General features: G+C 46.0%; 2 protein-coding genes and 1 non-coding gene across 4 annotated transcripts; 1 reads left to right on the top strand and 2 right to left on the bottom strand.

The window, feature by feature from the left end:
- The first annotated feature begins 1,345 nt into the window (after positions 1-1,345).
- Positions 1,346-9,965, top strand: LOC141548721 (deoxyribonuclease-1-like). Its single transcript, XM_074277828.1, has 6 exons — positions 1,346-1,658; positions 1,764-1,876; positions 7,291-7,403; positions 7,700-7,857; positions 9,698-9,794; positions 9,883-9,965. The coding sequence occupies exons 1-6, from the start codon at positions 1,534-1,536 to the stop codon at positions 9,952-9,954; spliced, it is 678 nt and encodes a 225-aa protein (XP_074133929.1). The 5' UTR covers positions 1,346-1,533; the 3' UTR covers positions 9,955-9,965.
- Positions 9,966-10,263: 298 nt separating this feature from the next.
- Positions 10,264-12,961, bottom strand: RPL10 (ribosomal protein L10). 2 transcript variants are annotated; one of them, XM_074277829.1, is made up of 6 exons: positions 12,760-12,961; positions 12,088-12,146; positions 11,855-11,962; positions 11,484-11,622; positions 10,684-10,846; positions 10,264-10,478 (listed from the first exon to the last, which is right to left on the bottom strand). In XM_074277829.1, exons 1-6 carry the CDS (start codon positions 12,780-12,782, stop codon positions 10,326-10,328), a joined length of 645 nt encoding a protein of 214 aa, XP_074133930.1. In that variant the 5' UTR covers positions 12,783-12,961; the 3' UTR covers positions 10,264-10,325. The 2 variants fall into 2 exon arrangements, with proteins under 2 accessions (XP_074133930.1, XP_074133931.1); XM_074277830.1 differs by lacking the exon at positions 10,264-10,478 and having other exon boundaries at positions 10,684-10,836; positions 11,485-11,622; positions 12,760-12,950.
- Positions 10,941-11,073, bottom strand: LOC141549272 (small nucleolar RNA SNORA70). Its single transcript, XR_012484305.1, has one exon. It is a non-coding gene; the product is annotated as a small nucleolar RNA SNORA70 (small nucleolar RNA).
- Positions 12,962-27,809: the final 14,848 nt, after the last annotated feature.

Genomic DNA, 27,809 nt, shown 5'->3' with positions numbered 1-27,809 from the left:
TACATCCCCTCCCCCTTTCCCTCCAGCAGAATGGACTGGCTGCGCCCCAGGTCCTCCACCCTCCAATTGGCTTTGCCTTTAAAATGTGGTCTAAGGAACCATTGGGGGCTGTTTGCGGTAGCTATACAGAGATGTTCCTCTGTCACGGAGGGCTTTGGTTTCCCAGGGGATCGATAGTCCACCGAGTTGACCCTAGAGCCTAACGGTTGCTCTGGGCCGCCTCGTTCCAGAGGTGTCTCAGGTTCGCTGGGAATTCAGTTGGACCGGACCGGAGTTCCCTCCTCCTGGGGCTGCCGTCCCATCCTGATTCCCTCCCCCTGCTGGCTCCCTATCACTGAATTTCTTCTCTTGAGGTTTCCTCTCCAAAAGGAAGATGTCCATTGACCAACGGGAGCTTGTGGGCCTCAGCCAGGTTCGCTGAACACTGTTAACATCTTTTGGATGTTTGCGTTTCTTTTGCCATCCTCTATTTCATGCATTTAAATGCATGCTTTTGAGCGGAGGCCCAAAGACTTCCTCAGGCTTACTTACCCAGGGGCCAGTGACCCAGACCAGTCTTGGGAGAAGGCATCAGAGGGTGACGCTGCTGCCAGCAGCACGTGACACACCCAAGCTCTATCTGAACCAGATCCAAATGGGCTTGGGAAACACTTAACTAAATGAACGGAACCTACGTCCAAAGTCCATTGGTCTGGGACTCTTACTATTGGTGGTGATCCATGCACTTCCAAGGTAGGGAGTCTTAGACAAATAAAAAGACAATAAAACGCAGGTAGCGGTACATTTAAAAACTGTCAGTATACAGCCCACGGGGCCATCAGTGTAGTAGATAGAGAGCCTGGGAGTCAGGGAGGCCTGGAACTAGCCGGCCTCTTACACTTACCATCGGTGTGATCTCGGCCAAGTTGCTTCACCAGAGCCTCGGCCTCGGACAACTCTCTGGAGATTCTGCCTTAGGAGGGAGGCAGGGAGGGGCGGGCAGCCCCGCCCTTTACACGTATCACCCCTCCTCCCAGGCTGCCCCTCATTTCTACACACCCAAAGCCAGAAGGGGGGAAGGGATGGCTAATAGGACAAGTTTCCCTCTTACATGAAGGGCTCCCAGAGGGCACTAGCCCAGGAAGTCCACCCCCCCATCTCCCTCTCCCTGGCACAGGTTCTTTCCCGATGCGACATCTGTCTGGTGCAGGAGGTCCGTGATATCAAAGGCACAGCCATGTCACTTCTCCTCCAGGAACTCAACAGGTGCAGGGGTGTGGGGTGGCGGATCTGGATTTGAATCCTGCCTCTGGGCGACCCCCAGCAAACCCCTTCCTCTCTCTGGATCTTAGCGTCCTGCCCTGTCAAGTGAGACGTTGGCCACTGTGAGCTCTGACATCCCCTTGTTTTCCCAGAGGTTGCCTAAAGCTCACGAAGGAGGCCAGGAACAGAGCCGATGTTGTCCCGGGGGGGGGGGGGGGGGCAGAGGGGAAGGGGCCTGGAGCAGTCAGGAGGTCTGGAAGGAAAGGGGCAGGCTGGGCTCTGTGTGCAGGGATGGGATGCTTTCTCAAAATCCCGCTGTCTCAGAACAGGGCTGACCACGGCCACAGATACGAGGCCCTAGGAAGCCGCCGTTTGGGCCTGGGAAGCTACAAGGAGCAGAATGTTTTTGTCTACAGGTACTAGAGACCTCTCTGCTCCTGCCTGAGAAAAAAGGGGGGCCCCACACTGGAGAGGGCCACTGAGCCTGGCGCCTCCTCCCGCCATGTTTGCCTTCCCTTCAGAGCCGATGTGGTTTCCATCATGGACTCGTACCAAGTGCCCGAGGCTGAGCCAGGGCAGGCAGAATCCTTCCTTCGGGGACCCTTTGTTGCCCGTTTCAGCTGGCCAAATTCAGGTATCTTCTCTTCCTCCCACCTGACCCCCACTCTGCCCCACCTCACTTTATATTATCCATTGTCTGGGACTCTAAAAAGGCTCACGGGTGGATTGACAGCCTGGGAAATCACCCAGTCCGGTCCACTGTAACATCTTAACCAGCTGTGGGAAACTGGGCAAGTCAGGCGCCCTCTCAGAAACTTAAGTTTCCTGCTTATCAGGAGCAGATGCCCTTCCAGAGAGTCCCTGGGGGGCTTCACTGCGATAATATATGCAAAGTGCCGTTAGAGACGGGACAGGGCACTATCCCAGAGCATCCCAGCCAGCTCTCTGGGAGTTTTGCTTAGTGGAAGGATCCCAGCCTCCCAAGCCCACCCCAGACAAAGAGCCCGTCTCGGGGAAACAGGAAGAGTGTCGGAGAAACAGGAAGAACAGGAAGACGTGGTAGACAAAGTAGGAAATGAGAGTGGGACTTGAGGGGCGCTCAGGGAGAGTAACAGGAGAACGTGGGCAGCTGAGGTCAAGACTAGTCCCTCTGATCTTGGTCGAGTCACTTGACCTTGGAGAAGTGTAGGGCCTGGGCAACTCCCTGCCATCCCAGCTTGGTAGGAAGAGCTCAGTTTGGGATTCAGACGACCTGGTTTCCTCTCTAATATTTGCTAGCAGGAGGACCCTGAGCCAGGTTTCTTCCTCTGGAAGTAATACAGTTGGATCAGGTAACTTCCAAGGGCCCTTCTAAGGAGATATCTCGGAAGCAGAAAGTTATGAGGCAGCTGTCGGCGGCATTGGTGAAGGGCATCATCACACCAGAAGTTAGGTTGTGGCTGAAATCACAGGGCAAGATCGAAAATAAAGACTGCCCAGAAACAGAGGCCTGGGAGATGGAGGAGGGGAGTTCTCAAGGGAGAGGGCACTCGGGAGAGCATTTGGAGCAGGTGGCGCCCGCACCGAGACTTGGAGGGAGATTTCGCCACCCCCGGGACGTGCAAGGTCAACTGGGACACAGGAGCCAGATCGACTGGGGGAAAGGGCAGCAGCAGAGCGGGCGCAGTCAGCCGGGCTGGGAGACGGAGCACCCCAAAGAGAGTCACCGAATAACTGGGGAAGGCAGCCCCTGGAGGCCCGCAACGGAAAACGGGGAGAAGGGAGGCCGTGAACGGTCGTTTCCTCTGATCAGGGCAGTGACGTGATCCGATCTGTACCTCAGCTGACACACTAGGGCTTCATGGGTTGGGAAAGGGAGAACCTAGAGGCAGGAAACCCAGGCAGGAAGCCCTTCAGGTGCAAAGTTGGGGACTGATAATTCGGGAAGTGGCCCCGCCAGCAACATCTCCGGGTAGCCAGGTCCTGAAAGCACCGCGGCACTCTGGGCTGGGGATCCAGCTTCCGGGAGCAGGGCTGGGGAGAGGAGGACGGGGGGAGACGGGAAGTGGAGCAAGGTATCTGAGATCCATCTGTGTAACGATGCCCACTGAAGTCCTGGGAACAGATGGGATCACCAAGGGAAAGAGTGGAAAGACAGAGACACACTGAGAGAGGGGGACACAGAGAAACGGAGAGAGCAAGAGACAAACAGCAAAAGAGAGACACCCAGAGAGACAGAGAGCAAGAGAGAGACACACACACATACAAACTGAGAAACAGAGAGAAAGAGACACAGAGAGAAAGAGACAGAGAGAAACAGAGGGAGAGCAAGAGAGACAGAGAGAACAAGAGAGAGACACAGAGAGACAGAGAGAGCAAGAGATAAAAAGATATACACAGAGAGACAGCAAGAAAGAAACACACAGAAAGAGACACATACCCAGAGAGAGGGGGACAGAGAAACAGAGAGCAAGAGACAGAGACATACACACTGAGAGACAGAGCAAGAGAATGGCACACAGAGAGACAGAGAGCAACACAGAGACAAAGCAAAAGAGAGACAGAGACAGAGACAGAGGGAGCAAGACAAAGAGCAAGATAGATCAAGTGTGTCTCTACACAGAGACACAGAGAGGGGGGGACAGAAAGACAGAGACACAGGGGGGGATAGAAAGACAGAGACACAGAGAGGGGGGGATAGAAAGACAGAGACACAGAGGGGGGGGGATAGAAAGACAGAGACACGGGGGGGGGGGACAGAAAAGAGACAGAAAGGGCCAAGGGATTGAGGACTGAAAACATAGCATGTAAGAGATCGTTTATCCCCTTGGCGAGAGTGCTGTGCACAGTGGTGGGGTAAGCGGAGGTGGCCGACTCAAAGCAAGGTCACTTGGGTCTGAGCCCCCGTGCCTGCACTGCAGATGCTCTCCGAGCTCTCCTGAGGCAGCGCCCCCTGGTCAGAGCTGAAGTCTGACCGGCTCTAGGGTGGGCGAGGGCTTCTGACTGTGTAGGATCCCTTTGGCAGTCAGTGTGATGAAACCAATGAGACGCCTATTACGTGCCGGGGAGCGGGCGCCACGCAGGCGATACGAAAGGAGGCAAAGGACGATCCCCACTCTAAAGTTTGTAAACTGGAATCTAATGGCAGAATCTAATGGCAGACATGCCGAGCAAACAAAGAACCGAGGACAGGGAGATATATGTTAAATAGATCATTCACAGAAGGAAGACGCTGCATTAAGGGTTGGGAAAACTTTGTGCAGGTGGGATTTTAGTTGGAGTTAAAGGAAGGCCAGATTAGGAGTCAGAGGCAAGAAGGGAGCATGCTCCAGGCACGGGCGACGGCCGGGGAAAATGCCCGGAGCCAAGCGATGGCCGCGCCATGGACTGCCCGGGAGGTCGAGCTCTGGATCAGAGTCCATATGAGGGGATAGACCGGAGAGCTAGGACGAGGCTAGGTTGGGAAGGGCTGTGAATGTCAAACATTTTGTGTTGGCTCCTGGAGTAAATAAAAACAAACAAAAAACAAAAAGGCGGGAGTTTAGCGTACAGGGGAGTAACATGATAGGACACGTATCTGGCTAAGAGATGGACCGGAGTGAGGAGGCTTGTCAGACCCACTAGCAGCTACTGCAACCTCTCCTGTACGAGCTGACGTACCTGGACAGTCTGTACTAGGAGGGGGGCAGTCAGAGGTGAGAATGGGACGTATTGAGATGTGGTCGAGATGAGGCCTTGGCAAGTTTGGATATGGAAGGTGAAAGAGTGACTTTAGGATGACTCCTATGTTGGGAGCCTGAGGGACAGGAGGATGATGGGATCTTCTACAGGGATAGGAAGGGGGGAAGGGGGGAGAGAAGTAAGCATAATGGAAGGTGTCCACATGCCCTCTTTCACTTCCACTGCAGACTCAAACCAGACAGGAGACTCAGAGAAATCAGGGAGAGGTTGGAGGGAATGCACGACCATTAAGACACTAATGCATTGCTGGCGATGTCGTATACAGATTCATCCATTCTGGAGAGCAGTTTGGAACTGTGCCCAAAGGGCCAAGGAACCATGCCCTTGAGCAAAAAACACCACTCTCGATATTTATCTTAGAGAAAAAACCAAAAAGACAAAGGGCCCATGGTCCAAAAAGATTTAGAGCCCCATTTTTTTGTGGTGGGAAAGAACTGGAAATCGAAAAGATGCCCTTCTATTGAGGAATGACTGAGCACGAGTTCAGCTGTAGACATGACATCTTACCGGACATCCAGTTTGAAACGGCGGAAAGGTCATGAGCTTAGGTCAGAACATTTGGGGCACAAAAACTGGGAAGCAGAAGCCATGAGACCTGCTGAGATCAGCAAGTGAAATAGTGTAGAGGGGAGTCAGCCCAGGATGGAGGGAGCCTGTTAGAAGGCATGATCTGGAAGATTCAGCAAAGCAGACAGAAGTCAAAGGGGGCGGAGGCCCAGGGAGGGAGGGTGTCCTCGAGACCTCCAGAGAGGAGGAGCAGGCAGAGAGCAAGTGGCAGTCTCCAAGGCTGCAAAGAGGTCAAGGAGAAAGGGCCACTGGATTTAGTGACACCCTAAGTTTGGAGAGGGCCGTTTCAGGAGGATGATGAGCCCAGTAAGACAAGACTGAAAGTGAAAGCCCCTCTGGTAGATGGCCTTTTCAAGTTTAGTTACCAAGGGCAGAAAAACTATCCCCATATTTTTTAAAATACAGAATACTTTACTAGACAAAGGCTGAAGGGATCAAGTGAGGTTTTTTCCGGAAGAGGGGAGACACACACAGCTGGCCTGTGGGCAGCTGGGAACGAGCCGCAGGGTGACACTGAAAACAAAGGAAAGCGTGGGGATGAAAAAGGGGCACTCTGTTGGGAGGGAATGGGGTAGAATGGGCTGACTTCACTTGTGAAGAGGGCTTGACCTTGGTAGGATTTGCACTGCGGGCCCAGGTGAGGTTAAGTAACCCCAATTAGTAAGGAACTCAGTTTTCATTAGCGTGTAAGGGTGAAGGTGGCAAATCCCTGATGTAAGCAGGGATATTCCAGGGGCAGGGGGAGACTCCAGAGAAGACACTAATGTGGAGTTGTCTCACCAAGGGGGGTCACTTTCAATTTTAATCAGTTATTAATGAAAATAAAATGTATATTTTTTCCCATTCAAGTTCCCAGACTCCTTGAAATCTCTCCAGACTTCTGGGATCCTAGGTAGAGAAGCCCTGAAGGGATAGGATAAGAAATATGGCTCATAGGTATTAAAATACAGAAAATTTTGTGGCTTTATTCTCACACTGTGACATCAGACTAAGGGAGCAGGAAAAAATGATGCCAGAAAGCAGATCTAGGAGAATGGCAATGGGGGAAGGGGTACTCGGGAGCGGGTCAACACTGATGGTTAAATCTGGACTTTCCAGGGGCTGGGGGGAGTCACCATTTAAACGGATGTCAGGAAGTATATGGGTAGAAAGTATTAGAAAATGAGACATTAAACATGAAAATAAATGGAAGAGATGTGAAGGGATAGGACCAATGGCACAGGGTTAGTTAAGGAAAGTCCTGCAAGTGGGTCAGAAGGCCATCCAAACTTCACTTGGATTTCAAAGGTCCAAGTACCTCAGTTTGCAGAAGGGGATGACAAAAATCCCATGAGGACTTAGGAATAGGGATCTGGAGCTGGAAGGGACTTCCCCTTCCCTTCCTCCCAACTTCACAGATAAAGAAAGGGAAGCAGAGGGGGCTGAGGCGATACTTAAGGCAAAAATCCAATGATCTTTCTTCTCTGGCCACTCAGCCTTAATGAATAGGAAGGGAAAGGGACTCCAGGCTTCGGGCAGAAGACAGACAAGTCAGATGCATGTCTGAGGAAGGGAAGAGCTAAAGGGAAACGGCAAGAGTCGCACGGGAAAGAGGTCCCAGGGGCCTGGAATGGGAAAACTGGAAAATATGGACGGGCTTCTTGGAGGCCGCAAGCTGAAATTAGGAAAAAAGGAATGTTTGTGCAACTGGCTAGTGGGCTCCGCAGAAGGTTGCAGGACAGTACAGAGCGCCCTCCTCCTAACATCTGTCCTTTCTCCCAGACATCTGCAATTTGGTGCTAATATCCCACCATGCCTGCCCCCGAAATGCACCCCGAGAGATTGACCAGCTCTACAGAGTTGTCCAGGATGTGAAACAGCACTGGAATGTGAAAGTAAGAGGGCAGAGGGTGCCGGAAACGATCCTATGTCCCCGAAATCTAGGTTCCTGGCTGACCATCTAGCAGTCCCCTAAATCCCTTTTGGGAAGTCACATCGGTCACATCCAGACTACCCCCCCCCCCATACAGGCCTATGTGTGCGCATGCCCCAGGTTAGGGCTTTATTCCATGGTCAGCAAGCATCAGACTGAGCTTCCAGATCAGGAAAGTAGGCCTCAAGAGGACTTGGGTAAGCCGGGCCACAGATGAATTGGTGAAGCCTCCATCCCCGTCCTTCGTCTCCCCACCAGGATGTCATGCTGCTTGGTGATCTCAATGCAGGCTGCACATTTGTGCCTCCAGGGGCCTGGCTGGGCATCCGCCTGTGGAGCCACCCGGATTTCCACTGGCTCATTGGGGACCAGGCTGACACCACGGTCAACACCAGGACCCACTGCGCCTACGACAGGTGGGAGGTGCTGTCTGTGTGGGGGTCTGCGTGTCCCCCTCCACCCCCCCCCCAGTAATCTGGGGCTCTGCCACTGTCTTCTTCCATGTTGAGAACATTGGCTGCTATCAAAGCCCAACTCCTTTGGGGCCCCAGACCTTCCTCACCTGTGCTTAGGACCACCCAGGTGCAAGAGTTCTTCCCCGAACTAGTTCCCTAACCCCTGTGAGCACAGCCACACAATAGCTAAGCCACAATGACCTGGCTGTTAACCCTGGAAATGCTAACCATTTCTCCCTCCCTCTCCACTATTGAAGTCATCTCAGCTCACAAGGAGTTCATCACTATCTCTGCTGACATGACCCGCAACACGTCCAACACGAAAGCTATTCTGCTCTCCCCACTATCATCCAAGTCACCAACATCTGGCTCACAACCCAGGAATCATCCCGCCCCCAAGCAACAAGGCCCATTGATGTCACCTCCATTCTCTGCTGCCACAGCCTCACCTGGGGCCTGACTACTAGCTGCTGGTCTGGGTGGCTGTCCTGCCCACTCTAATCCATCCTCCATTCTGCCCAAGTGATTTTCCTGAATCACAGACCTTTAACATGTTAACCCCCTCCCACCTTCCTCTGACAGCAGGTACTTTGACCCATTGACCCTGGTCTCCAGGCTGTCTCACAAGACACTTCATCTCTTGACATTTTTCTGCCTCTTCCCTCACACCCTATTCAAGAATCACCAGAGCTGGTAAAGATTCCCTGAGCAAATCCGAACAATCATCCTGCAACATCGAGAAAATATGGAAGCCCTGAATACTGGGCTTCCCAAGTCTCATCCTCTAGCAGATTGACTCCATTTGGGCTTTTTAGGCAATGATACTGGAGTGGTTTGCCACTTCCTTCTCCAGCACATTTTACAGATGAGACAACCAGATAAAGGGTGAAATGACCTGTCCAGCCACACGAACTCGGGTCTTGCCAACCTAGATTTAGCCCTGTAGTACTTCCTAGAGCTGTTCTGGGGAAGGACTTGACTGCCTCAGGGGACAGTGGCCTGTTCCCAAGGTCTCTGCCAACTCCCCAACTCTGATTCTGCAATGACTCCTAGGGAAGGATTTGAGCAAAGGCCGTCTAGTCCAACCTCTCCATTTGCCAGCTAAGGAGAGTTCAGAAATCTGTTCAGAACAGGAGTGGGACATGGAAGCATACAGAACCATCCCCACCTCTGCCAGCTGTGGATTTGGAAAAATTTACCCTAAGTTTTCTCCCAATTGCTCTGCTGTGAATGCTATAGTTCAGGCTTACTTGGGATGCTTACACCAGTTTTTTTGATTACAATTCTCTAATACTGCAATACCAGGTACAGAATTAAGTAGGGGGCAGGACGGAAGCTTCCCCTCACTTTTTGTGATAACGGTCAGGAAAACAGAAAAGTTCTGGGGCCGGCGTGCTGGACTGAGCAATGGGAAGGAAAAGTGTGACAGAAAAATCCTCCATTGCCAAAGTTTCAACTGTAAGCACAATTCTGGGCCACTTGTTAGATAACGTCAAGCAAGGCCAATCTACTCTGTAAAAAGGGTTATCGTATTCTCACTAGTGTTTCAGTGGCAACTGCCAGGCAGGAAGCCTCTTTTTGAAAGGCCTTGAGGACATCTAAACAAAGGTGTGCCAATCAACTAAGACTCAGGCATGCCAGCCAAATACCCTGCAGTGTTTCTGGCAAGGGACCTAAGAAGGGTCTCAAGAGGAAGCTGGAATAGAAGGCATCCCCATACTCCCCCCCCAATGCATGAGAGGTGTCGAGGTGACCCTGGGACCTGCAGGCCTCAACGGGCACCATTTCTTCATCTCTGCAGGATCATAGTACACGGGAATGCCCTTCTCCAGGCGATTGTACCTGGTTCAGCCAAAGCCTTCAACTTCCAAGAGGAGCTGGGGATGTCTGAGGAGGAGGTAAGCCTAGGCTAATGGGAGGGGAGGCAGCCCAAAGGTCATGGGGCAGCAGGTTGGGCTCAGCTAGTAACCCTGCTGCCTGTTCTAGGCCCTGCAGGTCAGCGACCACTACCCTGTTGAGGTATGCCTGTATCCAACTCAACGGCACCAGGAGCTTTGAGAGGAAGCTACCGGTCTGCTCCAGAGGCCCCCAGTTCACTTCTGCTGTGGACTTGGCACAGGTCCATTGACCAGAATTCTGTACTAAAATGGGGAGTGCTGCTGCAACCAAAGATTTGATTTTTCTTTCTTTTCAGAGTCCGACTCCAAGAGGGGCTTATTTTCTCAGGGTGCTTAATACCTAAAAAGCTCAAATAGCCTATTCTACAGGAAATGTGTTACCCTACACCTCTATCCTGAGACCCTTTTCCCCAAGATTAGACAAGTCATGAAAAGAGCTAATCCAGCGAGAAGGTAACACACAGGTCACTGAGTAGCAATAGTCTAGGTTTATTTATGCCTGCGTAAGGCCGATGTCACAGCACACACACCTCAGGAGTGGAGTGCCCTCCACTTGTCCAAGGGGCCTCGGCTGGGGATGTACTTAACCCCACAGCCGTCAGGAATGAGCCGTTTCTCAGCTATCATATCCTCAAATTCATCAGCATTGAACTTGGTGAATCCCCACTTCTTGGAGATGTGGATCTAAGAGAAGGTAAAGAAATAATCAGCCTTGCGCCATCCATGAGGATTAAAGCATTCATTGCTCTTAACGAATGCACACAGAAAGGGAAAATTTGCTATTCAGGGTCTGTTTAAAACTCTTAGAGGCAGGAACACACAGCTTTCTTCCACTTGGGGGACAATCTCTAAGCCTGGGAAATTAAAGGAAAGAGAATAAGGGTGGTACCTTCTGGCGGCCAGGGAACTTGAACTTGGCCCTACGCAAAGCTTCAATCACATGTTCTTTATTCTGGACCTTGGTTCGAATTGACATGATAACTTGGCCAATGTGTACGCGGGCAACAGTGCCCTGGGGCTTCCCAAAGGCTCCCCGCATGCCAGTCTGGAGCCTAGGAAGGTAGTAAAGAGGATTAAGACATGACATTTCAAATTCTGTAATACAAGTATGTTTATTTCTTAGCTAAGTTGGTTTAGCCAAGACAAAGATGTCTCCAAGGTCCCTTAGAATATCTTGTATTAAGAACAAGATACAAACACAACCAAGGAAATGCTGTTTGCAACCATTGCACACCAGACCCACACTGAGAAGTGGGTTAGTCGGCTTAATTGGTTGCAGAAGAGGGTAGGGTAGCAACTACCCCTTTCCCCCAGACACGATGTGCCCAAAGGAGGGCAGCAATGCTTTCTTCCAAGCTTATAGCTATCTTGCCCTACAGATCACATGGATGCTTTGCTACAGGCCAAGGGGACAAACAATAACCTACTTAGTGTTATGCTGCTTTATTCTCTTGTATCCCAGAATGCCCGGTCCAGAGGAGCTTGTCTTACCTGATTTGGAGAAATAAGGGCCAACAACTAGAACTCTACAATGAGCATATTCTCTGCTAGAGGACACTGCACCCTCCCTATCCACGAAAGGGATGGGGTGGGAAGAAGATGGAACAGGATACTTACATATAACACAAATACCATGTGTAGGCTGGAGTCAACACTAGTCCAATAGCTACTCCAGAAGAAAACGCTTACCTATCAGCCCCAGCACATGATAACATCTTGTTGATCCGAATGACATGGAAAGGGTGTAGCCTCACACGAATATGAAAGCCATCTTTGCCACAGCTCTTCACCATGTACTTGTTGGCGCAGATCCGAGCTGCTTCTAAGGCTGAGGAAGCCAGGAGACATTAAGGGTTTTATTATGACCAAGTCACAAAAACTTAAAAAAAGAAAAAAAAAAAAAAAAAAAAAAAAAGGAAAAAAGGAGGGAGGAGAGAAGAGATTTACGCCAAGGTAAATTGATATGATAGCTGCTGACAGCTGTTAGAAATCCCACTCTTAAGAAAACCAGAGCTGTCACCCCAGACCTTGTAAGACCTGACACCCAGCTTTTTCAATACCTTCGGATGACAGTTGTTCATATTCATCTGACACCATATGACCACACAATGGAAATTCATCCACTTTTGCTTTCTTTCTGCCAAGGTCAAAGATTCTTATCTTGGCATCTGGATGAAAAAGGAAAGAGTCACAAAGCTGAATACCAGCCGGGGAAGCTGGTCCTTAGGTTACTGAGGACAGCCTTAATTTAATTGCTTCCCTCCCCTTCCCTGGGAAAAGTGTCCACACTTACCAGGAACTCCCCTGCAGAAACGGGACTTCGGGTATGGCTTATTTTTACAGTACCTATAACTGGAAGGACAAAAGCAAGTCAGTCTGGCTGGACTGTGAGGACTGTCAGACCTACGGCTTTTGATCTCTCTATTGTAGCTTATTATCCTCACAGTCTGGGCTGTGATAAGGCCACACGGCTAATGCTCTGAGGCAGGATTTGGGTACAAGTCCAGCGCTCTCCACTTTGTCCCCTAGCCGCAAGCGGCTCATCACTAGGAGCTAGATTCTTCATCTGGAGGGAGAGATTATGTTCAACGAGCGCCTGATCAAACAATGGAAGCCCTAAACCCTTTTCTCTTACTCGCTAAAAAGACTTAAGGCAGCCAAGGCGACACGGGGTGGGGGGAGGGTAGGCGCGGAGAAGAGCGGCTGCCCGGCGCCATTAGCGACTTCCCGGCCTTTCTCAAAGCCCGTGGCGGCCATTAGGGGGAGGAAGGGAAAAACCGGATCGGATGGCGGGCACACGAGCAAGCAGTATGGCGGCCCCTCGGTGGCTCGCCGCTCGTGGGCCGCGCGCCCCACCCCCCGCGGAGCCACCAGACCGCTCGGCCAGGCCTAGGCCGCGGCCTCCGCCTCCCCGGCGTGGCCCACAGGCCTAAGCGCACGTGGGGGCCACTCCCCGGCCTCTTACCAGCGGGCGGGACGACGGCCCATGGCGCCGGCGCCAGCAGGGACTGTGTCTGCAAGAAGAGAAGGGAAACAAAAGCGTCGGTTAGGCCCGAGGCCGGGGCCGGAAGCGGAGCGCGAGGCCGGGCCGGGGCCCAGTCACTGAGACGGGGAGAACTCAGCCACTCGCACTCACCTCGCCGCGGGGAAAGGGACGCCGCACCCGCTGCGCGCGCATTTTATAGGACGCCCGCCTCCCCTCCCCCTCCCTTCGACCATAGAGTTCCCGGGTCCGGGCGTGCTGACGCTCTGAAACTTCCGTTTGACCATAGAAACGCTGGGCTACTGAGCCTGCGCGCTCGGTTGAGCGACGTTGTGCGCGTGCGTCTCGTAAGGGTGCGGTCCGAAGGGCCCCAGCCCCGCCCCTTCATGCATAGTCAATCACTTCCTCGGGAGCCTCGCCCTTTTTGACCGCACAGCCTAGAGAAATTGAAGGGAGGGAGTTTTCGAGATTTTATCTCGGTTCACTGCCCCTCCCCTTTTCCTCCCTCGCCCTGCCCCTCTATTTGGCCTAATCCGAGCGTTCCGTAGTTGTCCTGTGGGGACGACTGCGGCCGATGCCGGAGTGGAGGGAGAGGGGGGGCCTCGAAGCGGCCGTGCTGGGGTGCGTGTGCATCTGCGCGTGCGCGTGCTTTCAGCCGGCTCGCAGCCCAGCCGCCCCGCAGCCCTTGGCCCTTCTTGGTGGTCGCATCGGTTAATCCGTGCTCGCTTGCTGGCATTCTGGGAGGGGCTCTTGAGTTTACGCTTGGGCCTCACCAATGAAATGGCCCAGTTATTTGAGAGCAGCGCCGCCCCTAGCCTATAGCCCTCGCCGTTTCTTTCCAAATCATTTTTTGAAAATTCTCTTTTGGCAAGTGAGTGGCCACGTGATTGATGCGCGGCTTGTATTATTGTGCACTACCCTTTCCGTTTTTCGGGTCCGCTGTGGAGGCGCGCTGGCCCAAACAAAGAAGGGTGTGGTGGGGGTGGGAGGTGGAGCCGCTTACTGCAGGTGGGTGGGCCCGGGTGAGGAGGGCCGCCTTTGCCTTTTCGTCCGCCCCGATTAACGAAGACCAGGCGGGGGCGGCAGCCGGCTTGCCCAGTGGATAGAACGAGAAGCTTGGAGTCTGCCGTCCGACTCGAGTTTCATCAGTTGTTAAAGTGGAGGGAAAATAAGAGCATCTCAGCGAGATGCAAAAACCTCCTAGGGTCTTTACGGGGAACAAACGAGGTCATATTTGTAAAGGGGACATTTAATTAAGTCTTTTCCCTTCCTGAGTTTCCCGGGTTGACATAGAAATGTGGACAACGTCTGGGAGTGTCTCTTGGCTAACTTTGCTAATTCCTGCATTTTCGTGGCCCTTGAGAACAAAAACCAAAACAGTAGTGACGGCACTAGCGTTTTCTCTACACTCCAAAAAGCACTGTAGGAGAGTTCTCCCATTTCACAGATGCGGTAGGGATTGGACGACTTGCTAACCTCTGAGGCTGGATGGGAAAATTCGGCTGGATGAGGTTTGGGGCGGGGCAGAGTTGTGGGAACCCCTCTGGGCGGCCGGGCCAACGGGAGAGGATTCACCAACCCCCAAAAGTTACACGGGCACCGAGAAATCAGCTATTGGCAGGAGGCTGACTTCCCCAGCGGCGAGGTCCTGACGGAAGTAAAGGTCTAGCGGAGGAATCCTGGCACACAGGGGTTAATGCTGAGAAGAGAATGGCTTCCCAGCGGGCGGGGCTTCCCAGCGGGCGGGGCTTCCCAGCGGGCGGGGCTTCCCAGCGGGCGGGGCTTCCCAGCGGGCGGGGCCTCCCGCTTGGCCTGGCCCTGCTTTGGGGCCTCTGCAAAGAAATGAGCCCCAAGTTGCCCTTTAAAAGAGATCTGAGACCGAGGTTTCAGTTGAGTTCCTTCCTTCGACGTTGTCACTGCCCCCAGGCCTAGATTTCCAGCTGATGAGACCACTTGCTGGGGGTGGCCAAGTGTCAGCTCAATAGAGCTCCGAACCTCCAGCTGATGAGACCACTTAAGCGCGCGCTAAGTGGGAGTGGTCCTGGGCCAATCGCAATGAGACCCCTTACCTGCCCCAAGGGTGGGTCCCTGTTGGGAGAGTTTCAGGGCTCACCCCAAAGGTCAAGAAAGACGGCTTCAGGGCTCCCCCAGAGGGTCTTCCTGAGTCCAGGCCCGGCCATCTGGCCCTTGAATGCACTCTACTGCCTTTCTCACCAGGGACAACCCCTCAAGCTGTGCATGGCCCCAGGGTGTCTCTCCCTCTCTTAGTTTTCATTATTCTTCCCTCCCCTGGTTCTCCTCCGATCCATTTTGCGGTTCCTTCTTGCGGTCCGTTGCTGGCTGCTCCTCCTCAGGTTGGACTTCCAAAGTAAAGGTGTGGCTCTCCAGGGCCCTCTTCCCACCCTCTCTACGCGAGCTCATCAGCTCCCAACAGTGCCATTGTTTCCTCTATTCAGATGGCTCCCAAATCTACTTGTCTAAGCTTGGGTCCATCATCAATGTGCCCAACACCCATTTCCAACGGGGCCAGAGTCATTTCATTTGTTAAAAACTTATTTTGGATTCATTTTTAATGGTTCATCCTTATATGTGTGTTTACCCCTCAATAGTTTTTTATTTTTATTTTTTTAAGAAATGGAAACGTCTATTTTACATGAATTTTAAAATACTAAATACATTCATCAGAAACAGGCGTAGAGGATGAAGCACTGACCAAGCATGAGAACATTTGAGGGAAGAAAGTGCACAGGAGACACGACGTGTTGGGGCCAGCACAACACAAGGGGCTAGTGGTGGTGGAAAGTAAGGAGACAGCCGCTGATTAAGAGAAAGCGTGCTGCTTATGTAGCTTAAAACCGTATGCTACCATGAAAAGCATTGCTCTGTGGCCGGTTTCTGTTTGCTGTGATCTAATTCTCTGAAGCACGTTGTTATTTTCTGGAGACTCATCTTGTGTAAAAGTCACAATGCCCCAGAAACTGTGCCAGGACCTTCTGTGTTCCAATGATTTCAAGCTTAAATGCGCCCTTGATTAATCTTAGAAGGGGAACATCCCAGTGACCAAAGTCTGCAGCTTCCTGGGAGCTCTCGACAATGAAGAAACTTTCTCCCCTTTCACGTCTCTCAATGATGTGTTAAAACAATTTCTAAACATTTTTTTTAAGTTGTGAGTTCCCTCCCTTGTCTCTTCCCCTCTCCCTGAGACAGTAAGCAATCATATATAGCTTAGGTGCAATCGCATAAACCATTTCCACGCTAGTCATTTTGTACAAGAACCCAGACAGCCACGGGGTGACTATGAATATAAAAATTCAGCAAAAAGCGATAAAAGCATTATGGGAGGCTCAATTGATTAGATGACATTTACAACAAAGATGTAGATTTTATTATGAGTGTAAATCATGTGCTATGTATCTTTTATGTCAGTAAAATTGAAAATGAACTTATGTGCCCTGTATATATGGACTTTTTTGGAGGGAGATCTCAATGTGAAACATTAAGCACAACTTCTTTCATCATTACAATGTTAGCATTTCACCGTCACATACCTCCTTCCAGTTGTGCAAATAAAACTTATCACTTGAGGTTTGTCTTCAGTCGTCTTTGCATTTCAAAGTTCCTGATTCCGTTCTGGCCTCTTGGTCAGAAAGGCATGAACAACTTGTCTTCCATGAGAAGTTCATTGTTTCCTACCTCTGGGATTATATTTAACTTTGTAGGTTATTTTTGGTTGTAAACCTAATACCTTCTGCCTTTTGGAATATAGTATTCTAAGACGGCATTTTCACTAGAACATGCTAGTATGATGCCGGAGAAGATAGAAATTAGAGAGGAAGAGATTTGCTGGGGGCATGTCGCCCCCAGGGCTGATGTCTCAAAGCATCTAGCGGCGAATGTGTGTTCCCATGAACTATATATGCACGTGGCTCCAAGCTACCAGGGGGTAGACCGAGGCAGGGGTGGAGTCAGAGCACTGAGAAGGGGAGCAACTGACCGGGAGGCGCTGGACATTCTGATAAGTAATGTCTAAGATAGAACGTCTTTCTCCTTGTTTGGGTTAAACATTTACAATTTATACTCTTAGCCAGCCCTAAATCATATCAGTTCTAATGATTAGGAGGGAAGGGGGGTATTGCAATCGGGAAGATTGAGGCAGAACAACTTAAGGGAAACTGAGGCAGAAAGGAACTGTGGCACAACATGGGGTCCTATGTGAAGATACTGACTGTGGTCCCTTGGTATCTGATTTGTTTCTTTCTGGATGCTTGTAGAAAGTATCCAGAAATGTTTTTCTTTAACATGAGAGCTCTGGCTTTGACTCTAGCATTTCTGGGACTTTGCCTACGAGTATTGTTTTAAGGGGGTAATGTTTCTATCTTGTCCTCTGGCTCTAGTTTTCAATTATGATTTCTTGAAATATTCTGTCCAAGATTTTATTTTGATCATGGTTTTTAGAGAGTCCAGTGATTCTTAAATGACCTCTCCTTCACCTGTTTTTGAGATCAGTTGTTTTTAATAGGAGATATCTTCTATTTTGAGTTCCTAATACTTTTTGCTGTCTCATGGAATTATCAATATGTGTTTTTGTTGTTGTTCCCCCCCCCCCCCCCGAGGCTGGGGTTAAGTGACTTGCCCAGGGTCACACAGCTAGGAAATGTTAAATGTCTGAGACCAGATCCGAACTCACGTCCTCCTGACTTCAGTACTGGTGCCCTATCCACTGCGCCACCCAGCTGCCTCTATGTGTTTGTTTTTTTCAAGTTTTCAGGAAATGTAATTTTGGACAATGTGCAAACCTTCCTTTCTAAATTATTTATTTTTCCAATTATTTTCTTCAGAGGCTTCTTTCCTCCCTTCCTCCTTTCCTCCCTCCCTTTCTTCCTTCCCTCCCTCTCTTCCTTTCTCCCTCCCTCTTTCCCTCTCTTCTCTCCTTCCTTCCTTCCTTTCTTCATCCTTCCTTCCCTCTCTTCCTTCCCTCCCTCCCTCCCTCCCTCCCTCCCTCCCTCCCTCCCTCCCTCCCTCCCTCCCTCCCTCCCTTCCTTCCTTCCTTCCTTCCTTCCTTCCTTCCTTCCTTCCTTCCTTCCTTCCTTCCTTCCTTCCTTCCTTCCTTCCTGTCTCCATTTGTAGTTATGGAATTATTCACTACTTTTGGGTGAGATTTCTATATCTATAATATTTTTTTTCTACTGGTTAGCATTTTCTTTGATTTACTTATCTCGCCAACTTTGGCACCTGAACTGGGGCTTTGTGCCAGGGCCAGGCCCTTTTGGTCAGGTTGGTCAGCCCAGCTTGGGTAAGAAACCCTTAGTCCTCTGAGCTCCTCCTGGACTTGGGTTCACCTAGATCTAGAGGATGGATCCGAACACTGAATCTGTGGGGCCTTCTATGGTATGTCAGGATAAAGTATCAAGGACCTCAGAGCTCTCCACTGCTGTGCAATTCTGGACAATGTCACTCCAAGATTTCCAAGGTCCCTGCTATTGTGGAAGTTTCTCTGAGTTCCTTGAGAGCCCAGGGAGAATATCACCCACCATCAAATCTGCAAGTTCCCTGCAAGGGAAGTGAGTAGACACTGACGGATTGGCTAAGATGACAGGAACAAATAATGATGAATGTTGGAGGGGATGTGGGAAAACTGGGACACTGATGCATCGTTGGTGGTGTAGAAGAGGTTGATGAAAATGATTACTGTGAGTTTAGTGGAACCATCTTCCTAGAGAAAAATCCCCTCTGAGGCCCAGGACACGGCAACCCGAGGGTTGTGCCTTACCTCCCTTCTTACTTGCAACAGATGGATTCTCTCATGAAGGGGGACTCCACCACCTTAAACTTTTCCTGTTAATACTGACCATTCAAGAGTCTGACCGCAGCAGAAGAAACCTGACCTGCAGCAAGTCCTAGGACCTCAAGGCTTGTATATTTTCCCCATTTCTGCCTCAGAGTGCCACCAATTGGCATATCTGATACTGGCATATCTTGAGTATCTTGGTAGTTGTTTAGTCTGGTGCACCTTTCAGGATTTTGTAAGAGTGAGTTTGTGGCAACTAGACCATCTAGTTGTATTCTGGCAATGTTGGCCAGATGTCTTAAATTCCGTTTTATTGAGTCTCTCCACATTAGCCTTTGCTGTACAGTATCTGCTCAGCCTGTAAAGCAGAAGGCCTTTTTCTTTATGCTCAATGTTTTAACTGACAAATTTTGTGTACAATTCCTGTAGGGTCCCATTACCTTTAAAATGCATCACTCCATTTTGCAAAAAAGCCTTCCAGATAATTCCAAGTTGTTTGGCCCAAGGGTTAAGCAGAAAATCAAGAGCTATCTCTCAGATTCTCTGTAAATTTGAACATCTTTTCTGACTGATGCCTTCCTCTTTCTGAAGCCTGGATGGCTCCTAGGCTTAGATGACGTGGAGAAGTCTCCCACTGTTGTTCCTCTCAGAGGCATGGGTTCTGTCCAGAAAAGATGCTAAATTTGGGCCTATAGTATCTGGCTGCCACACAACGTCTCGCTTCCTCCTTATCTACACAGAAAGTGTCATTTTCAGACTGAAGGATGACTTCCTGGTTTTCTGGGGGAAAGCCTTCCTCATTCAAGCTAGTTTTCTAAGTTGCTTCTCCTCCTCTTCCTTGTCCTTCATCTCAAAGAGATAGCTTTTGACTTAATGTAGATCCTTAAGATTAGACAGCCTGGAATCATCTGGCAGGACTGTTTATATGCAAAAGGAGCCCTGTGTAGAAAAGGTGGGTCCCACTTGTGCAGAGAGAGCAGTGTGCTATGAGGAGGCTGTCATTGTGCGTGACTTGAAGGGAGGCAGAAGAGATATCTTGGGCTTCTTCCTTTATTCTTCTCCAAAGAAGACTTCATTTCTGCCATGAGGGAAGCAGGAGGACGAAAGGCTACCACTCTGCTCTCCTCAAAGAGGAGGCTACGAGGCTACAAATATATGTATATGTGCGTAATTCATTCATCTGGAGGTATAATTAGCTTTCCACTATGTTCTGATCCCTTTTGTCATTGGACCCCAAGCTCTATATCCAAGACTTGACCTCTTTCCTACTGAATACCAGTTCCATAATGAATACATATAGTAAATAGCAAAGAAACCTACATATCCAAATATAAAACAAAACAGAAATTTGAGATATTTGATATAGGAGAATATATACCAGACAATAGAGGATGAAGGACTTCTCCTTTTGGGAGTCAAGGAACTTAGCTCAACCAAGAGAGCCGGTCCCGTAACTAGCTCAAGGGGAAATTCCCTGAAGTGTTTAGAGCAGTAAACTAGGAATAGGGCCATGAGGAAGACTGCCCACTACTCTCAATTCTTCCCAGTCTTTTCCTTCAGTGACCTGAAATAGAGTTTGTCTTTTCTATCTTTTCTCTTCAAGGTGCCCAAAGCAATGCAACGTGAAGCTTGAAGCATTCCCAAAAAAGAACTGGAAATTGAGGAGTCCCAAAGAAGACTGGCCAAGAACTAAAGCTCTTACCCGTCACCGACTCTGTCCTAACCTTGACACGAGGCAGGGCATCTCCACCAATGAGAAGAGAGTCCTGTACTAATGGACTTTGGATTGAGAGAATTTGAACGAGACTAGAGTTCGTTCCAATCAAAGCTGACACTCTAGGGACTGTTGGAGGGTCTGAATATAGCAGAACCACTGTCCACTTTTCATTTGACACTGTTATGAGAATTTTTCATTTTCCTTTTATTAAATTTTATTATGGCATTTCTTCTGAAATGCCTATCGAAGCCTATCTCTGTCTGCAGTTAATAGCAGCCCCACCTGGCTAAAAACTGACTCATGGAATGATAGCATGTAAGGGAAGACTTTTTCATATTCGTTAAATAAGAAAGCGAAAGGGAGTTTGAGCTTTCCAAAATAATTTAGCTGATTGTATTTAGGATCTTTCTAACTCTAATCCTTTGGTTATTTTTGAGGCATGTAAATCTCCCCATTTCAGTCAGCCCCTGTGAACCCCTTAAATGGAGTTTAATTTGTAACTTGACTTAATTTACTTATAGAGTTTCACTAACCTTACGGGTTATATGACTTTATGGTTCTATTTAACAAAGTTTATTTGGGAGCAGAACCAGCAGATCACTGTACACAGCAACAAGATCATACGATGATCAATTCTGATGCACGTGGCTCTTTTCGACAGTGAGGTGATTCAGGCCAGTTCCAAAGGACTTGCGATGGAAAGAGCCATCTGCACCCAGAGAGAATTCTATGGGGACTGAGTGTGGCTCATAACATAGTATTTTCACTTTTTTATTGTTGGCTGCTTGCACTTTGTTTTCTTCCTCATTTTTCCCCTTTTTATTTGATTTTTCTTCTGCACCATGATAATTGTGGAAATATGTATAGAAAAATTGTACATGTTTAACATATTGGATGACTTGCCAGTTAAGAGACAGATTGGAGAGAAGGGAAGGAAAAAAAGAACCATAAGGTTTTGCAAGGGTGAATGTTGAAAATAGCTTTAATTTAAAAAAATATATATATTTCCCTTTGCATTTTTGTTGAAGTAAAATACTCTGAAGAAAAAAAAAGTTTATTTGATTTTTATGACTTAAGAGGCACACATTTGTGTGCTTCAATTGTCAGAGGTGCAGTGATCCAAAGCAATCCCAATAGACTTTGGACAGTCAATGCCATCTGCACCCAGAAAAAGAACTATGGAGATTGAATGTAAATCAGCACATGCTATATTCACTTCTTTTTCTGTTTTTTTTTTCCCTCTTCCCATGGTTTTTCCCTTTTGTTCTGATTTTTTTCTCCCAACATAATTCATAAAGCAATGTATATTAAAATAAAAAAAAGACAATGAAAAAATTTATTTCTCTGTCTTTTTGATGCAATTTCCCCTGTAAAGGCACTGTTAGGAGCCCTGATTGGAGTTCAGGGTTATTTTCCGACTCTATGCTTAAGCATAATAAAACCTAAGTTTATAACCACTGGGATTTTCATATTGTAGCAGATTTCTTCAGCAGCAGTTACTTATCATATAAATTCAACGGGAATCTACTTTTCCTACTGGCTTAGGAAATTTCAATCTTAAGTGGTATGGATAATCTTTACCAAATCTAAGCCCTGTCATATAGTATTGAAAGACATTTTATCCAAATATTTGTCACTGGAAAAGGACTAATTTTAAAACTGTATTTTATTTTTTCCAGTTTGATGTAACAAGTTTTCATCATTCATTTTTATAAGATTTTGAATTGCAAAATTTTCTCCCTCCCTTCCTTCTTTTTTCCCTCTCTTCTTAACCAAAAAGCAAACAATCTGATATAGCTTACATAGGTGCGATCCTATTAAACATATTTGCACATTAATCATGTTGTGAAAGAATAAACAGAACAAAAAGAAAAAACTATGAAAAAAACAAACAAAGAAGTGAGAATAGTATGCTTCAATCTGCATTCAGACTCTTACCTATTTTTTCTCTTGATGTGGTTGGCATTTCCCATCATGAGTCTTTTGGAATTGTCTTGAATCTTTGTATTGCTGAGAAGAGCTAAGTCGATCATAGTGGATCACCACACAATGTTGCTGTTACTGTGTACAATATTTTCCTGGCTCTGCTCACTTCATTCAGCATCAGTTCATGAAGTCTTTCCAGGTTTTTCTGAAATCAGCCTGCTGGTTGTTTCTTAGAGAAAAATAGAATTCTCTTACATGCACACATCACAATTTGTTCAGCCATTCCTCAGTTGATGGACATCCCCTGAATTTCCAATATTTTGCTACCACAAAAAGAACTGCTATAATTTTTTTTGTGTGTGCATGTGGGTCCTTTCCCCCCCCTTTTTTTTATGAAAAAACGATGGCTAAGTTGGGAATCATTGTTTAAGAAAGCAATGCAATCCAGGGTGACCTCCTTCCCTGGTCCTACTCTGCTTTCCTAAAGTTGGATCAGAAGATTTTTAGCTTCTTCATCACCATATTCTCTTTGCAAATACATCCGACACAAGTATCTCCCTCTAATACACAATAATAACAAAAGTTGGATCAGTTACTCTGATGATGATCTGATACAGGTGGTTTTGTGTGCACTTTTCATTCCCTCCATGCCCTTGGTCCTCTGCCTCACTTCCAAGAGAAATATACAAGATGTGCTGCTGCATCTCTGACCTGATAATCTCTGATTAGTGTCTCAATGACCTATTTCACAGTGTTGTTGCTGCAAACAGTGACAAAGTTTCCTGAGGACTGACATAAGCATTTTTTTGAGGAGGTTGAGTTGAATTTGTTTCAATGATTTTGATATGGTAGAAAAATTTTGTTCCAAAATCATTCTTCTTTTGGGTTCCTCAGATTCTGGTTCAAATAGTCCTGGTAAAAATTTTTTATTGTAAAGCCCAGTTTCTTAAACTGGTTTGTAACCCTATATGGGTCTTATAACTGAATGTGGGGGTCACAAAATTATAATTTATCAGTAAATGCTTTGATTTGTATACCTGGAGTCACATAAAATTTCTTAGGTGAAAATGGGTCACGAGTGGAAAAGATTTAAGGATCTTTCTTCTAAAGTATGGGATCTAGCCAATGTAATTATGATGTTTGATCCTCTATCGATAGACCAAACTAATATACTTTAGTATATTAAAAGCAACATGCTTAGAAACTATGAATAAGAATTTAAAATATCAAAATTATTCTATGTACTGATCTCAGCAATTAACATAGCATGCCAAATTGATAGCTGGATAAAGTGCTTCTCTATGTAAGATGATCTGGAAATGCATTCAATTCAATTGATCGGCAGAAGTTTTTTCTTCTGTTTTAAAATTAATATTACTTCTGTTATTGTTGGGCTTCTAATTTTTCTTGTATGTAATTTTTGGGAAATCATTGTATAAAAAAGGTCATGAATTTGAAAAATGATTTCTTGAGCGTGATGTAATTGTATCCTCAGAAAATTTATTTCTTTTTTAATCTGAATAGTGTGAGATTATGAAATAAGCTGTTACAGAATGTGGCCACAATGTAGAAAACTGTAGTATATAATTTGGTTTCAAATCAACAATAGTAATAACTTACTGTTTGGGAAAAGTATAATTGGCCTTGTAAATTCTGTTTGTCTATGGGGACTTACCCTATTGCTGAAAAAGGTCATAAAATCCTATCCATCTTTCTGAAAGCAGTTTGTGAAATCCTAAAGGAAGGAAGTGGTTTAGTGAGAAATTAGGACCTCTCCCAGCTGAAGTGAGGGAGCTTACAAGTTTGTTTTGTAAGAAGTGATTTTTATCTGATAGATTTTGAAAATTATAGCATTTTACTGTTACAGTATATATTGAAGTTATACGTTTAAACCAGTTTCATCTCAACAGACCCCAAATGTAAAGATTTTATTTTTGCCTTAGCAGTTAATATGCATTACCTCTCACTGCAGACAGCAACTGCAGCCCTGAAATTAAAAGACATTTCTTCTTGGAAGGAAAGTTATGGGCAATCTGCTAAAAAGCAGAGACATCATCTTACCGACAAAAGTCGAATAATCAAAGCTGTGGTTTTTGTAGCAATGTGTGGCTATGAGAGTTGGATTATATGGAAAGCTGAGTGCCACAGAATTGACATTTTTAAACTGTGGTACTGGAAAAAGACTTTTGAGAGTCCCTTGGATAGAAAGGAGATCAAATTAGTCAATACTTAAAGAAATTCATTCAGGCTACTCACTGGAAGATCAAAATACTGAGGCTCAAGAAAACTTGGAAAGGGGTGTGTGTGTGTGTGTGTGTGTGTGTGTGTGTGTAGCATTTGGTCTGCATAGTACCACCTCTTTTCTGGATGATATGATGATGCAATATAATTATATATAATACAATATCATTATATGTAATATAATTATATGCACATACACACACACAGTCACACATACTTGCACATAGACATCTTTTTTAATGTGGGATAGAACAAATATGTGATGTGATAAAGATGTAAAAGTTTTATGCGAAAAGTTTTACATTTGAATGGAGAACTCAATTTTGAGAAAAGCAAGGATATTTCGCTGTTTTTTTCTAAGAAACATTTGGAAGCCATATATGTGTGTGTGTTTCTCTTTAGAATGACAAGTAAACATGATGTCATGATGTTCCTGGATGTTTTTCTTTTGATCCTGAAGGTAATTAAGAACAAAATAAAAAAGTAAAGTATTGAACATCCTTCACATTCAATTGAATATACATGGATGAATTATTTTTGTACATTGTTTTCCTTTTCTTTAGAATACACAAACTTTGATTATTTTTAGTAATAAGTTCTCAAAATTGAATGAACGATTTTGCATGTAAAATTGCATTAATAAATACAAAGAAATTTTTTAATTAAAGCTTTTTATTTTCAAAATATATACATGGGTAATTTTCAACATTCACCCTTTCAAAACCTTGTGTTCTAGTTTTTTCCCTCCCTTCCCCTCTCCCTCTCCCCTAGACAGCCAGTAATCCAATATATGTTAAGCATATGCAATTCTATACATATTTCCACAAATATCATGCTGCATAAAAATTAGATCAAAAAGGAAAAAAATGAGAAAGAAAACAAAATGCAAACAAACAATAACAAAAAGAGTGAGAATGTTATGTTCCCACAGTCCTCTCTCTGGGTGTAGATGGATCTCTTCATTATTTGAACAATTGGAACTGGTCTGAATCATCTCATTGTTGAAGAGAGCCACGTCCATCTTCTTAGAACTGATCATTGTATAGTCTTGTTGCTGTGTATAATGATCTCCTGCTCCTGCTCGTTTCACTCAGCATCAGTTCCTGTAAGTCTCTCAGGGCCTCTCTGAAATCATCCTGTTGGTCATTTGTTACAGAACAATAATATTCCATAACATTCATATCCCACAATTTATTCAGCCATTCTCCAATGGATGGGCATCCACTCAGTTTCCAATTTCTAGCCAGTGCAAAAAGGGCTGCCATAAACATTCTTGCACATACAGGTCCCTTTCCCTTCTTTTTGGAATATAAGCCCAGTAGTAGCACTGCTGGATCAAAGGGTATGCACAGTTTGATAATTTGTTGAGCATAGTTCCAAATTGCTCTCCAGAATGGTTGGATCCGTTCACAGTTTCACCAACAATGCAGTTTTCCCACAGCCCCTCCAATATTTATCATTATCTTTTCCTGTCATTTTAGACAATCTGAGAGGTATGTAGTAGTATTTCAGAGTTGTCTTAATTTGCATTTCCCTGATCAATAGTGATTTAGAGCACCTTTTCATATGCCTAGAAATTTCTTCATCTGAAAATTACCTGTTCATATCCTTTGACCATTTATCAATTGGAAAATGGCTTGAATGCTTATAAATTTGAGTCAACTCCCTACATGTTTTAGAAATGAGACCTTTATCAGAACCCCTGAATGTAAAAAAAAAAAGATTGCTTCCCTATTAATCTTGTTAGTTTTTAATTAACTGATTTTTAATTAATTAAGTTTTTAAAATTAGTTTTGTTTGTACAAAACCTTTTTAACTTAATATAATCAAAATTATCATTTTGTGATCAATAATGAGCTCAGATTCTTCTTTAGTCACAAATCCCTTCTTCCTCCACAGATCTGAGAGGTAAACTATCCTATGTTCTTCTGATTTTCTTATAATATCATTCTTTGTGTGTAAATCATGAACCGATTTCGATCTTATTTTGGTATAGGGTGTTAGGTGTGGGCCAGTGCCTAGTTTCTGCCATACTAATTTCCAATTTTCCCAGCAGTTTGTGTTAAATAGTGAATTCTTATCCCAAAAGCTGGAGTCTTTGAGCTTATCAAACACTAGATTGCTATAGTCATTGTCTATTGTGCCTACAAAGGAAATTTTAAATCATATGTCTTTTCCTGTTTTAAAGTCCCTATCTGACAATATCATGAGATAGTAGGGCTCATTTTTCCAAGTCAGCCCCTCATAGACCTTTTAAAGACTCTTCCTTCAGCCCGAAGATGGCATTATTCACATCAGGTAAAAAGACCAGATGGTATATGAAGACTGAAATTCTCTGAACTTGTGGGAATTATGGGGCCCTAATCTGATGTTCTTTTTATAGCTCTATTGAGCTATAAATATTGAATTGTTTTTCACTTCATGAATTATTGGAAAGTCAACTTTAAGAGATTGTGTTAGTTATATTAGGTTTTATCACTAACAGGCTTTACTAGCAGCTAAAATTACCTTAACAAGCTCTGTAAGTGACTTGGAACTAGGAAGATGGATCTACTTGGAGGAACATCTCTCCTAAACTGCCCTGGCGATGACAACTATTCCAGAATTTCCAAGGGAAAAGGTTTCTTAGGATTAGACAGCTACATAGGTCAGCTAAGACTCGAAATGAAATATCCTAATTTAATGGACATTTGGAGTGGATTACCAGGAATAAGCTGTTTCAAAGAGAAGCTGTGTTATTTAACAATGATTATCATTATTATGTTGTTTTAATGTTTCCTGATGCTTCTGTTTACCTGCAGAAGCAAAATGTATAATGTGCCCATAATATGCTGAAATTGTAAAGTTTAATTTAATTTAATAAGTTTTTTAATTTTTAATAAGTGTACAATTAAAGTATTGCAGATAGCTCCTTATGATCAAAATGGGGGAAAGTGAAATGAGAATTTTTCATTTTTTATTTCCTTTTATTAAATGTTATTATGCTATTCCTCATGGAACATTTTGACTATCTGAAACCTGTTTTCTGTTATTAACCTCACCTACTTAAATCTGATTAATAGAATGATGGCATTAAGGGAAGACTTTTTGATATTCCTCACATATATGACAATAATTTTTCATCTTTTTTCTTTTACTAATTTTTATTATTTAGGGACAGATTTTTGAGCTGGCTGAAACCTGTCCCATGGGATGTGAAAATTTACTTAAGGCTTCAAACATTTCTCAGATAAGAACTGTACTTCCCCGCCCCTCCACCCCACAAGGAATCGAGGCTTCCCAAAGTAATTTGGTTTACCTTATTTGAGGGAGGGATTTTACTCTGTAGGTCCATAAATCCCCTCTCTTAATTAGCCCCTT

Source organism: Sminthopsis crassicaudata, chromosome X (assembly GCF_048593235.1).
Source record: "Sminthopsis crassicaudata isolate SCR6 chromosome X, ASM4859323v1, whole genome shotgun sequence".
Taxonomy (NCBI): Eukaryota; Metazoa; Chordata; class Mammalia; order Dasyuromorphia; family Dasyuridae; genus Sminthopsis; species Sminthopsis crassicaudata.
The sequence above is the reverse complement of the archived record's forward strand: the minus strand, read 5'-3'. Positions and strand labels throughout refer to the sequence as shown.